Consider the following 14,471-nt stretch of genomic DNA (forward strand, 5'->3'; position numbering starts at 1 on the left):
TGGGGGGGGAAGGAGGGGGGCATCTATGAGGGTGGGGGGAAAGGAGGGGGGCATCTATGAGGGTGGGGGGGAAGGAGGGGGGCATCTATGAGGGTGGGGGGGAAGGAGGGGGGCATCTATGAGGGTGGGGGGAAAGGAGGGGGGCATCTATGAGGGTGGGGGGAAGGAGGGGGCCATCTATGAGGGTGGGGGGGAAGGAGGGGGGCATCTATGAGGGTGGGGGGGAAGGAGGGGGGCATCTATGAGGGTGGGGGGAAAGGAGGGGGGCATCTATGAGGGTGGGGGGAAGGAGGGGGCCATCTATGAGGGTGGGGGGGAAAGGAGGGGGGCATCTATGAGGGTGGGGGGGAAAGGAGGGGGGCATCTATGAGGGTGGGGGGGAAGGAGGGGGGCATCTATGAGGGTGGGGGGAAAGGAGGGGGGCATCTATGAGGGTGGGGGGAAAGTGGGGGCCATCTATGAGGGTGGGGGGAAAGGAGGGGGCCATCTATGAGGGTGGGGGGAAAGGAGGGGGCCATCTATGAGGGTGGGGGGAAAGGAGGGGGGCCATCTATGAGGGTGGGGGGAAAGGAGGGGGGCATCTATGAGGGTGGGGGGAAAGGAGGGGGCCATCTATGAGGGTGGGGGGAAAGGAGGGGGGCATCTATGAGGGTGGGGGGGAAGGAGGGGGGCATTTATGAGGGTGGGGGGAAAGGAGGGGGCCATCTATGAGGGTGGGGGGGAAAGAGGGGCCATCTATGAGGGTGGGGGGAAAGGAGGGGGCCATCTATGAGGGTGGGGGGGGGGAAGGGGACCATCTATAAGGGAGGGAGGAAGGGGACCATCTATAAAGGGAGGGAGGAAGGGGACCATCTATAAAGGGGGGGAAAGGGGACCATCTATAAGGGAGGGGGGGAAAGGGGACCATCTATAAGGGAGGGGGGGAAAGGGGACCATCTATAAGGGAGGGGGGGAAAGGGGACCATCTATAAGGGAGGGGGGGGAAGGGGACCATCTATAAGGGAGGGGGGGGAAGGGGACCATCTATAAGGGAGGGTGGGGGGAGAGGGGGCCATTCATAAGGGAGGGTGGGGGGAGAGGGGACCATCCATAAGGGAGGGTGAGGAGGGAGGGGGCCATCTATAAGGGAGGGGGTAGAGGGGGCCATCTATAAGGGAGGGGGTAGAGGGGGCCATCTATTTGGGGGGGCAACATAGGGGGAGAGGGAATACACAGAGGGGGGCATATATTAGGAGGTCACATAGAGTCAGGGCTACCCACTAAATGAGGGTGTAAAGGGGACAGTACAGATGTGCAGTGTGTAGAGAGATGGAGATGGTGTCAGAGTGTGGAGCCTAATATGTCTGTCTGGCAGATTCTGTGGATTCGTGGCTTGGAGAAGTTCTCATAACGGCCCAGGACGGATGGAGAAGATGATGAAAAGGAAAGAACTCCGATCAGAGAAGACGTCTCCTGTGAGTCACCTGATATAACTGCACTGTAATGTATATGGTGTATAGAGCCTGTGTAGAGCTGGGGCCACCTCTATATGACTGGATGAGGTGATTTAGTATACTGGATTTGGTCAGTAACAATATGGTGGTGATGGTAGTGGTTGTGGTGTGGCGGTAATGTTTCCTCCCTATATACTGGTATTACTGGTAATATTGGTCTCAGTATACAGGATTTGGTCGGTAACAGTATGGCGGTAATAGGTAATATCTGTCTTGGTGTGTGTGTGTGTGTATATATATATATACAGTGGTACCTTGGTTTAAGAGTAACTTCGTTTAAGACCGTTTTGGTTTAAGAGATCACAGTTTTTCAAAATTGTGACTTGGTTTAAGAGCATTGCTTTAGTTTAAGAACTTCCTGTATTGGGTGGGAGCGCGAGTGGAGAAGGGGCATGGCCTGCATAGCGGGGTCTACAGCACTGTACTCTAAACACCTTCCAAATCATAGCAGATCCCCTTCAGGCTGGGGCTTACATCAGGGGACAGGACTGTGGGGGGGGGGTAATCTCTCCATAGCTGTAACCCCTCTCTCCCCGGACAGAGAGTGCTGCATGTATGTGCCCACATCTGTCCTGCTCATTCCTTCATGCTCCCTGCAGTCTCTGTCAGCCCTTGTGTTTCCCATCCTCTCCATTACTGTACAGTACAGAATAATAAATATATTTGGGGTGTGGAACCAATTGTCTGCATTTACATGATTTCTTATAGGAAAATTTGCTTTGGTTTAAGAGTGGATTTGGATTACAAGCACGGTCCTGGAACGAATTATGCTCATAATCCAAGGCACCACTGTGTATATATATATATATATATATATATATATATATATACACACACACACACAACAATAGCATCACTTGGTCGTGAAAGGAGGGGGGGGGGGGACGGGGGGGTCGTGAAAGGAGGGGGGGGGGGGCCCAAGTTGGCCTCTCGCACCAGGGCCCAGGAGACATTAGCTACGCCCCTGGGCAGGGGCGCACTGTATATAGAAGTCAATGGTACTCATTGACTTGTATATAGAGCGCCCCCTGCTGGACACGCCATAGGAATTACACCCTTCGTCGTGACGTCACTGGTTCTGAGAAAATTCTAACATTTCCTGATACACTAAATTAAGGGCAATAGCAGTATATGAGCATTTCCCATAATTAATGTACATTAGAAAATTGTATAACTTTCCATAAGTAATAACATATAAAAAATAAATTTTGGCCGGACTTCTCCTTTAAGAAGTGAAGGAAAAGAAGGAAAAAGAAAGAAAAAAAAAAAGGAAAAAAAAGAAAGGGAAACTGCCCCCCTCTCTGCAACCCTCCCCCCCCCCCCCCCGCCTGGACCCCAAGCCCCCACCCTCTTCCACCGCCACGACATCCCCTACCTCCAAAATGGTCGCCATAACGACTGCCTCTCTGCTTACCGGACTACCACAACACCCCCTCCTCCCTCCGAATCCCCCCAAAAGAATAACAATAAAATAGCAATTAAGCCCTGCAAATCTCATAAACCTTCCCCGTCCAACCAATTAACGGCATCCTGAGGGGAAAGAAAGAAATGTACAGAATCCTTATAAACAACTCACAGTTTTGCATGAAAAATTAATGAAAAAGAAATCTGAGCCTGCGCCAGTCTTTTCTTAATATCCCTGAATTGCAGCCTTTTGACCTGGGTGGCCTTAGAGAAGTCAGGGAAAAACGACACTCTGCAGCCATTGTAAACAATATCGTTCCTAGTCCTTGCCAGTCTCAGGATGGCGTTGCGGTCTCCTGAGCATATCGTCTTGAGCAGAATGACCCTGGGGTTACTCCTCGGGGGAAGCGGCCGCAGAGGGACCCTATGGGCACGTTCCAGGCCAAACATAGGAGAGAACGAGGTCCTGTCAAATAGTTCCAAAATCCATGCTTGACAGAACTTTAGGGCATCCCCTTCCTCCACACCTTCCGGGAGACCCACAATCCTGACATTGGACCACCTGGAGCGGTCCTCTAGGTCCGCAAGTTTATCCTTCATAGTTTTTAGCTGTGTATCATGTGTCTTAACCTTCCCCCTCCAGCTCCAGTTTAGGTACTGTAGTTTCCAGCAAACCCAATCTCTCTCTCGTTTTGCCCAAGTCTGCTCTTATAAGACTGACATCAGATGACAGAGAGCCCATGTTCGTTGTCAGATCCGCTAAGGACCTTCTGCAGATCAGAAGTTCAGCAAGAATAGTATCTAGTTTGCTGGAAGAGCAAGCTGCACCTTCTTCGCTCTCCTCCTCCACCCCCTCCTCCCGCAATACTGCAAAACGAGATCCAGACAGAGTCCCATTAGGGAAGACTGCGGTATAGGGCTTGAGCAGGGAGAGTGCAAAAATTTGCACTGACTGAAGATCGGAGACGGAGGTCGGCACGTGACAGGTATGTATAGCGCACCACACTTCCGGGTACACAGGTGGGGGTGGTGGGACACGGGGAAGGGGGCCATTCACAGACATAACATACATTACAAAGTTGTATAACTTTGTAATGTGTGTTATTCTGTGAATAATTCTTTACCGCCGCACTACCCCTTTAAGAGAAGGACCTGGGTCACGTGATCTTCAGGGGCGACCGAGGATAATGCCTGCCCGGATCCTCCAGCAGAGCCGCGGCCTGGCCCCGTCCCCTCCCCATTCTATCGGGAAAGAGCGAGCCCAGGACCAAGCACCCAGCCCGGTGTCCGGCAGTAACGCCCAGAGCGAGACCTCCAGTCAGGCCCGAGTACGGCACCCACTGCATCCAGGCCCCCAGGTAACCACATGACCGCATCTTCAAGCCAACCAGCGGCACATTCGCCAGAAAGGCCGGACTACATCAAGGGCAGGCCAGGAGAGCCGGAGCGGGGGTAGGAGGGAGGAGGAGCAGGATGCAGCGCGTCCTACGTCATGACGCACCGGGCCCCCTACTTTTCATCCGGTTGACCTTAACCTATTCATCCTTGTACGCTACCAACTATCCTCCTATTTTTCGAGAGATTAAGTGTTTAATGACTAAATGGTCCTCACACTACATCTCCCTCCTGGGCCGCATAGCCTCTGTCAGGATGTTTATACTCCCTAAATTATTGTATATTTGTCAGACTTCAGTGCAAAGCTCCATGTTTAAATTTATTTGGAACTCTAAAGTCGGTAATGATGAGTAGTAGGACCAAGGGGGCTTGTCAGTTCCCATTGTTCTGCATTACTATTGGGCAGCCCATATGAGGCAGATCCCAGCTTGGTCTAAATATCATGCATATAAAATATGGTCTGAAAAAGAAAAGCTATGGTTGGCCCCCTTTCGACCGATTTGTTCCTGTGGCATGCCTCTCCTGCTTACCTCTCTCGCCTTTCTTTGCTAGGTCCTATGCGCTCACTTTTTCTATTTGGTCAGACTGTGCAACCAAATTCAAGCTTTACTCGCCCAACTCTCCTCTTACCCAGGTTCGGACCTGGTCTGTTAAAAAACTTTTTCAGTTGGCTGATGTGGTGGATCCCCTCTGCTTCCCTTCGAGAAACTGGTAGATAGAAACGATCTCCCCACCTCTGAACACTTTTCAAATTTACAACTGCACCCTTTCATGTTGCGTCGTCTGGGGTTATTCCACAATGGGAATGCCCTCTTATTAAGGGATTTTGGTCTGAGGTGTGTCCTCCGGATCCGGTGATCTGCTTACTTAATCTTACTCCTAAGCTCCTGGGGAACCAAGGTGACCAAACTGTTTCTAGTTGGGTCTGTATTTTGCGATGAGCTGTCCGCCCGTGCATAGAATAGTGTCTATGGCACGGGCGCAGATGCGCGCCGCTGCGTCCGGGTACGAGCGACGGAATCCGCCGCAGGTCATACTCGGCAATTCCATAGTGTGCACACACCCTAAAACTTTCTAGTGTTACTCACTGCGGCTAAATCATTGATTGCTCGGTCTTAAAAGCAGACGTCTCCCCCATCGGTAGACTGTTTGCTAGGGAGAATGAAGGCGTTGCGATCTCTAGAGCGCCTGACAGCCTCTTTAAATAACAAGCTAGACCTCTTTATTGCTGTATGGTCCCTTTGGGATGACTATTTCTTGGCAAATGTTGCCTGAGTAGACGGGTACCTCTCCCCCTTCCCTCTCCCCCAGTTCCCTCTTCCTTCCCTTTATCTTCCCCTCATTGGTCTTCGTTTTTGTACCCCTTTGTCCCCTTGTTTCTTGTGTCTTGATGTTTTTTGACTCTTCTCACGTTACTCTGCCTAGTTGTTCTTGTTTTATAAAAATGTCAGGCCTTGAGCCTACTCTGGCTCTGGCTTTCCTAGGCCATGATTGTTAGGCTGATATTTATATCCACTGTATTTCTATGTTTCTGTGTTTATAAAAGAAAAAAAAATCAATAAATATTACATTTATAAAAAAAAGAAAAAAAAAGAAGGGATATCAAGGTTTTAGGAACTCATGCACCTTTTGTTTGCGGAGTGCACACACAGGTTAATTTCATTAGTGCCACTTGTGTCCAATGATCCCACAGATAGTTGGTTTCGAGTTTGGCTAATGGCTAGTGTGGAGCTTGAACTCTGGAGGAGCCAATCAACAACCACGCCTATTGTTTTTAGCAGTACCATGACCCCTTGTTCCGCCTCTTCTCCCATCTTTACTGCTACTTCTGCCGCTGCCACTGGCCATAACATGGACAGGGCCAGACTTTTAATGCTTGGACATAATGTTATTATTAGACCTAACCTGCAAGATGCCTCAGTGGGTTAACTTCACCCAGGAGAGCAGTGAATTTGTGGCCACACACAGATTTCTGACAGGTCACAGATGTAACCTGCCGGATGATTCAAAAGGGTCAACAACTAATGGTGGACAGCATCCACTGACACACTGAGTGACGGCTCCTGCACCAAAATCATTCCTGCCTCACTACACCACACTAACTTCTAACTCTATATTTCCTTGCCTCTTGCTATAACCTATTTCTATCACTTTTTACTTAAAGGTTCGAACAAACAACAAAACAATAAGTTTGGTTTGTTAAGTAGCCGAACTTTTTGCCAAGTTATAGTTGAATTTGGTTTGACGGGTGTGCTCTCTCATCTCTAATAGTAACTCTGTGGTCTCCTCCTCCTCATACATAGTAACCCTGTGGTCTCCTCCTCATACATAGTAACCCTGTGGTCTCCTCCTCCTCATACATAGTAACCCTGTGGTGGTCTCCTCCTCCTCATACATAGTAACCCTGTGGTCTCCTCCTCCTCATACATAGTAACCCTGTGGTCTCCTTTTCCTCCTCATACATAGTAACCCTGTGGTCTCCTTTTCCTCCTCATACATAGTAACCCTGTGGTCTCCTCCTCCTCCTCATACATAGTAACCCTGTGGTCTCCTCCTCATACACAGTAACCCTGTGGTCTCCTCCTCCTCATACATAGTAACCCTGTGGTCTCCTCCTCCTCCTCATACATAGTAACCCTGTGGTCTCCTCCTCCTCATACATAGTAACCCTGTGGTCTCCTCCTCCTCATACATAGTAACCCTGTGGTCTCCTCCTCCTCCTCATACATAGTAACCCTGTGGTCTCCTCCTCCTCCTCATACATAGTAACCCTGTGGTCTCCTCCTCCTCCTCATACATAGTAAACCTGTGGACTCCTCCTCCTCATACATAATAACCCTGTGGTCTCCTCCTCATACATAGTAACCCTGTGGTCTCCTCCTCATACATAGTAACCCTGTGGTCTCCTCCTCCTCCTCATACATAGTAACCCTGTGGTCTCCTCCTCATACACAGTAACCCTGTGGTCTCCTCCTCCTCCTCATACATAGTAATCCTGTGGTCTCCTCCTCCTCACACATAGTAACCCTGTGGTCTCCTCCTCCTCATACATAGTAACCCTGTGGTCTCCTCCTCCTCATACATAGTAACCCTGTGGTCTCCTCCTCCTCATACATAGTAACCCTGTGGTCTCCTCCTCATACATAGTAACCCTGTGGTCTCCTCCTCCTCATACATAGTAATCCTGTGGCCTCCTCCTCATACATAGTAACCCTGTGGTCTCCTCCTCCTCATACATAGTAACCCTGTGGTCTCCTCCTCCTCCTCATACATAGTAACCCTGTGGTCTCCTCCTCCTCAAACATAATAACCCTGTGGCCTCCTCCTCCTCATACATAATAACCCTGTGGTCTCCTCCTCCTCCTCATACATAGTAACCCTGTGGTCTCCTCCTCCTCCTCATACATAGTAACCCTGTGGTCTCCTCCTCCTCCATAGTAACCCTGTGGTCTCCTCCTCCTCATACATAGTAACCCTGTGGTCTCCTCCTCCTCATACATAGTAACCCTGTGGTCTCCTCCTCCTCCTTCTCATACATAGTAACCCTGTGGTCTCCTCCTCCTCATACATAGTAACCCTGTGGTCTCCTCCTCCTCCTCATACATAGTAACTCTGTGGTCTCCTCCTCCTCCTCATACATAGGTTAGGGACCTCCACAATCTTCTCTGTCCCTCTGGGCCACAAGGCAGGGTCGAGTGATACTGATCTGACAAAAGCCATGTCTCGAAACGCGTTATCTGCACAATAAAAACATTTTTTTACTACTACTCCCATCATTTTATGGTTGAGTACCAGATCCTGCCATTCAACGCCTAGAAGTCCTGGATCATCTGCTTGTCTGCACCTCCAGCTGGCATATCTCCTCCATTTCGACACCGGGATTCCCCGACTCTGTGGACTAGCTGCAATATTCAAAGAAGTATTCGGCTGTGTCATGCTCGCAGCACGACCGCCCAAGGTGAACGGCATTTGTGCCATATCTTAGTTCAACTGTTGGTTGCTGTATCACACTATGTGCGCCCCTGATGTTTTCCATTTCTTCTAGCCACGCAGAAGAATGGACATGTCAATTCTTTCAGGCTGAGAGGCACGAAGAGAGGAGGCGCGCGAGCCCTTCTATAGACAGCCAGTATGACACAGAGGTTGGCAGGATTCCATGGCGGAGAATTCCACAAGTTTTGCTCCATGTGAACTGGCCCTAAAGGGAACAATGACAAAAAAATAAAAGCTGCCCCGAAACCTGACAGCATCTATAGCCGGAAAACTGGGGGTGAATGTGTGACCCCCATCTACAGCACACCGGGGTCTACTCCACCTAATGGCCACATCCAGAAGGTTGTGTCAGCCTCAGGGTAGACACGAATCCGACCCAATACTGGAGGCTTCCACTCCCTACGTATATATGTATCTACTCTGTATCTGTGGATCTAGCGCCATCCACCCAGGAGAATTGAGACTGCACCTGATCAGCACTCAAGGACGTGTGGAGACTTACAGACCATTGCTGCTCCACTAGGAATTCTGGGAAGAAAGAATATGCAAAGTAGCTCTCACACCTCTAAGGAGAGTCATTACCCCTTTGACCCACCTCAATAGACCTCTCACTATCCAGCCAACACCCTGCTCTGCACTGATGAGGGTCAAAAACCCGAAATAGCTGTCTGCAGATGGGAAATCTTTCCTTTTGGAGAGATAGTTTGGCTTGGCATAAAATCTCCAGTCAATGTCCTTGACTGAGCGAGACTTGACTTGAAGGGACATCTCTTTGCTTAAGAGGTGTGAGAGCTACTTTGCATATTCTTTCTTCCCTGATCAGCACTGAAAGAGTGTCTAACCAGAGCCCCGCCCACTCCTGTCACATGATCACAGGTCCTTTACTACAATCTCTAATCTCTTGCACTGCTAAGCTCCGCCCCCACATGTACTGGTCACATTTTTGTGACATCATCACAGGTCCTACACCTCCAGCATCTACCAGATACAGAGCAGCTCCTGGTCGGGCAGTCACTGCTGTTGTGTTGTGTGTGGAGATCTCTGCTCCTCAGTGTGTGACCCCAGCAGTAAGGTAAGCTTACAGGAGAAGGGGTGTTACATTGTGTTACTATCAGTGTGTGACCCCAGCAGTAAGGTAAGCTTACAGGAGGAGGGATGTTACATTGTGTTACTATCAGTGTGTGACCCCCCAGCAGTAAGGTAAGCTTACAGGAGGAGGGGTGTTACATTGTGTTACTATCAGTGTGTGACCCCAGCAGTAAGGTAAGCTTACAGGAGGAGGGGTGTTACATTGTGTTACTATCAGTGTGTGACCCCAGCAGTAAGGTAAGCTTACAGGAGAAGGGGTGTTACATTGTGTTACTATCAGTGTGACCCCAGCAGTAAGGTAAGCTTACAGGAGGAGGGATGTTACATTGTGTTACTATCAGTGTGACCCCAGCAGTAAGGTAAGCTTACAGGAGGAGGGATGTTACATTGTGTTACTATCAGTGTGTGACCCCAGCAGTAAGGTAAGCTTACAGGAGGAGGGATGTTACATTGTGTTACTATCAGTGTGACCCCCCAGCAGTAAGGTAAGCTTACAGGAGAAGGGGTGTTACATTGTGTTACTATCAGTGTGTGACCCCCCCCAGCAGTAAGGTAAGCTTACAGGAGGAGGGGTGTTACATTGTGTTACTATCAGTGTGTGACCCCCCCAGCAGTAAGGTAAGCTTACAGGAGGAGGGATGTTACATTGTGTTACTATCAGTGTGTGACCCCAGCAGTAAGGTAAGCTTACAGGAGGAGGGATGTTACATTGTGTTACCATCAGTGTGTGACCCCAGCAGTAAGGTAAGCTTACAGGAGGAGGGATGTTACATTGTGTTACTATCAGTGTGACCCCCCCCAGCAGTAAGGTAAGCTTACAGGAGGAGGGATGTTAAATTGTGTTACTATCAGTGTGTGACCCCCCCCAGCAGTAAGGTAAGGTTACAGGAGGAGGGATGTTACATTGTGTTACTATCAGTGTGTGACCCCCCCAGCAGTAAGGTAAGGTTACAGGAGGAGGGATGTTACATTGTGTTACTATCAGTGTGTGACCCCAGCAGTAAGGTAAGCTTACAGGAGGAGGGGTGTTACATTGTGTTACTATCAGTGTGACCCCCCCAGCAGTAAGGTAAGCTTACAGGAGGAGGGATGTTACATTGTGTTACTATCAGTGTGTGACCCCAGCAGTAAGGTAAGCTTACAGGAGGAGGGATGTTACATTGTGTTACTATCAGTGTGACCCCCCAGCAGTAAGGTAAGCTTACAGGAGGAGGGATGTTACATTGTGTTACTATCAGTGTGTGACCCCAGGAGTAAGGTAAGCTTACAGGAGGAGGGGTGTTACATTGTGTTACTATCAGTGTGACCCCAGCAGTAAGGTAAGGTTACAGGAGGAGGGATGTTACATTGTGTTACTATCAGTGTGTGACCCCAGCAGTAAGGTAAGCTTACAGGAGGAGGGATGTTACATTGTGTTACTATCAGTGTGTGACCCCCCAGCAGTAAGGTAAGCTTACAGGAGGAGGGATGTTACATTGTGTTACTATCAGTGTGTGACCCCAGCAGTAAGGTAAGCTTACAGGAGGAGGGATGTTACATTGTGTTACTATCAGTGTGTGACCCCCCCCCAGCAGTAAGGTAAGCTTACAGGAGGAGGGGTGTTACATTGTGTTACTATCAGTGTGACCCCCCCAGCAGTAAGGTAAGCTTACAGGAGGAGGGATGTTACATTGTGTTACTATCAGTGTGTGACCCCAGCAGTAAGGTAAGCTTACAGGAGGAGGGATGTTACATTGTGTTACTATCAGTTTGTGACACCAGCAGTAAGGTAAGCTTACAGGAGGAGGGATGTTACATTGTGTTACTATCGGTGTGACCCCCCCAGCAGTAAGGTAAGCTTACAGGAGGAGGGGTGTTACATTGTGTTACTGTCAGTGTGACCCCTGCAGTAAGGTAAGCTTACAGGAGGAGGGATGTTACATTGTGTTACTATCAGTGTGTGACCCCAGCAGTAAGGTAAGCTTACAGGAGGAGGGATGTTACATAGTGTTACTATCAGTGTGTGACCCCAGCAGTAAGGTAAGCTTACAGAAGGAGGGATGTTACATATGCTGTGGCCCCTGTATGGTTTGGGGCCCCTGGCTGTGACATAAAGGCCCTGGCAGGATTAGACCCTCTTTGTGCTCCAGTTGTCTCCTCTTCTCCCCCAGACGCTCCTCCTCCTGAATGACCCCCCAAGGATGGAGAAGGACAGGAATGAGATCAGTAAGAGAATATTACACGTCACCTTGGAGATCATCCGCCTGCTGACCGGAGAGGTAACTTCTCTAGATTTCCACCATTGTTGTCTGGGCTCTTTGGCCCCTCCCTCCCCCCCCCCGCTCTATGTTCTGGATCTGGTCTCCTCTTTGTAGGTGCGGTGGTCTCCAGCACTGACCCCAGTAGTCCAGATGTGTCTCCTCCTCCTCTTCCTCCTCACTAGAGCTCTATACAGGGGGACAATCTCCTCTTTGTAGTGAGGAGGAGGCAGGAATACTGGGCTCAGTCCCCTCATTGTCTCTCTCCATCCCCAGGATTACACCATAGTGAAGAAGACATGGGGGGAGGGTGTGGCCTTCCCCCAGGAGTCAGGAGGGCGGAGCAGGGCCCGGGGCCCCATCACGGAGCCTCCATCACTGATACATGAGCAGAAGATCCTAGAACTCACCCACAGGATGACTGAGCTGCTGACTGGAGAGGTGACACTGGGGAATGCTGGGAGATGATAGAGTAATCCAGGAGGCAGCAGGCTGGGGGGGATGACTGTGTGATCATTGTGTGTGTCAGGTTCCTATAAGGTGTCAGGATGTGGCCGTCTATTTCTCCATGGAGGAGTGGGAGTATGTAGAAGGACACAAGGATCTGTACCGGGGGGAGCAGCCGCTCATGATGGAGGATCAGCCGCCCGGCCTCACAGCACAAGGTAAGAGGAGACTGTATGTACATGTGATATAATATTTATCAGTTCTGCAGATATTTCAGGATATGAGACATCTGTTGGGTTGTTATACACCTGGGACTGGCTGGAGGTTGTAATGTACTGGTAGAGGGTGATGCAGTGTGCGCAGGAGCGGGCGGTTAGGGATTCGGTGTACGCACGCTGCTATTGAAGCCAGGAGATATAACACTGCTGCTGTAGAAGACGCATGCTGTCCGCCTATAAAGCCCAGTAGTTTGCTGGAATTATTGTTAATCTCAGAATAAGATTGTGGAATAAATAAGAATTTTTGTAATAGACTGGTAACCCCACAAAGTATGGGACAAGGAGCAGAGAGCAGGCGGGTATATGGAATGTAAAGCTGTGGGGTAGAAATGGCTTCTATATTACATTCTGTCCTCCTGATGAGTGACACCATGGATGGTCTTGTAGGTCCAGAGCGCCTTTTCATTCCGCCTCCCAGATCTGCAATTGGAGCTCCTCTTCGCATTTTTTGTAAAAACTTTTGACGTGTCATACAGATATGTATGAAGTTTTGAGTGTTCAGACCTGTACCGATCAGAAAAGAATTAAAATCAATGTAATCCTCTTACAGGAAATCCCAGTGAGACCCGTGAGGAAGACTGGTTATCAATACATAGTAAAGAAGAAGCTGGCAGTGCGGAGCAGCGCTCCTCAGGAGAAGCCCTCCTCCCCATTACTGTACATCCAGGACGTCACACTACAGATCTATCATATAATCCTCCTGACCATGAGGAATCTTCTCCTGACCGCTCACACACCGCTACCACAAGGACTGAGCAGGAAGGGGAGAGGATTCAATGTGATGAATTATACTCATGTTCAGAATGTGGGAAATGTTTTACAGATACATTAAGTCTTATTCTACATGAGCAAAGTCACCTAGGTTTTACATCATATTCATGTTCAGAATTTCTCAACTCAAATTTCTCTGCTCAATCACTACTTCATACACATGAGGGAAGTTACTCAGAAGAGAAACCATATTCATGTTTAGAATGTGGGAAGTGTTTTGCTTATAAATCTAATCTAGCTAAACATGAAAACAGTCACACAGGAGAGAAGCCGTATTCATGTACCGAATGTGGAAAATGTTTTACAAATAAATCAAATCTTCTTAGACATGAGAAAATTCACAGAGGAGAGAAGCCATATTCATGTACAGACTGTGGAAAATGTTTTATAAGTAAATCAGATCTAGCTAAACACAAGAGAAGTCACACAGGAGAAAGGCCATTTTCATGTTCGGAATGTGGGAAATGTTTTTCAGAAAAATCAAATCTCCTTAGACATATGAGAATTCACACAGGAGAAAAACCATACTCATGTACAGGATGTGGGAAATGTTATGAAGATAAATCAAGTCTAGTACACGAGCAAAGTCTCATAAGATTCAAACCATATTCATGTTCAGAATGTGGGAAGTGTTTTTCAAATAAATCAGATCTACTTAAACATGGTAGAAGTCACACCGGAGAGAAGCCGTATTCCTGTACAAAATGTGGGAAATGTTTTACAGATAAATCAAATCTTTATAGACATGAGAGAATTCACAAAGGAGAGAAGCCGTACTCATGTTCAGACTGTGGAAAATGTTTTATAAGTAAATCAGATCTAGCAAAACATGAGAGAAGCCACACAGGAGAGAGGCCATTTTCATGTTCAAAGTGTGGAAAATGTTTTTCAGAAAAATCAAATCTTCTTAGACATAAGCGAATTCACCCAGGAGAGAAACCGTATCCGGGTTCAGACTGTGGGAAATGTATTACATAGAAATGTGGACATTTCATTCATGCGGAAAATAAAGATAGAGGTGATGGGACTGAATAAAAAGAAGCAAACCAATGTATCCCCTTCTCTGCCTTAAAGTCTTGTTTGGAAAAACTTTTGAAATGTCATCAGTCCAGGTCTGACCTGTACCAAGAGCAAGCGAGGAGATTCTGTACCCACAATCTGACCCCCCCAAACCACTTGTACCTTCAGATAAATAATACAACATCTGTCCTGGGGCATGTGATGCAGTTATTGTCCTAAAAACTAACTTTTAAACTTGCAGCCCCGTGCCTAACGGGAGTATCGGTGCCCTAACTTTGCACCACCCCTCCATCCCTCCTGCCCACCCTCTTCATCATTAGGAATGCCACTGAAACATTTCCTCC

At 48.6% G+C, this 14,471-nt stretch overlaps 1 protein-coding gene across 1 annotated transcript in view; it reads left to right on the plus strand.

Moving 5' to 3' along the window:
• LOC138797201 (zinc finger protein 268-like) overlaps positions 1 to 14,268 on the plus strand; it is a 38,888-nt gene extending 24,620 nt beyond the window's left edge. Inside the window, exon 4 of the mRNA XM_069977038.1 lies at positions 13,291 to 14,268. Coding sequence (XP_069833139.1) covers positions 13,291 to 14,085 — 795 coding nt within the window. The 3' untranslated portion in view covers positions 14,086 to 14,268. The remainder of the gene's footprint in view (positions 1 to 13,290) is intronic.
• The last annotated feature ends 203 nt before the right edge of the window (positions 14,269 to 14,471 follow it).

The sequence above is a fragment of the Dendropsophus ebraccatus genome, chromosome 7 (genome assembly GCF_027789765.1).
Source record: "Dendropsophus ebraccatus isolate aDenEbr1 chromosome 7, aDenEbr1.pat, whole genome shotgun sequence".
Taxonomy (NCBI): Eukaryota; Metazoa; Chordata; class Amphibia; order Anura; family Hylidae; genus Dendropsophus; species Dendropsophus ebraccatus.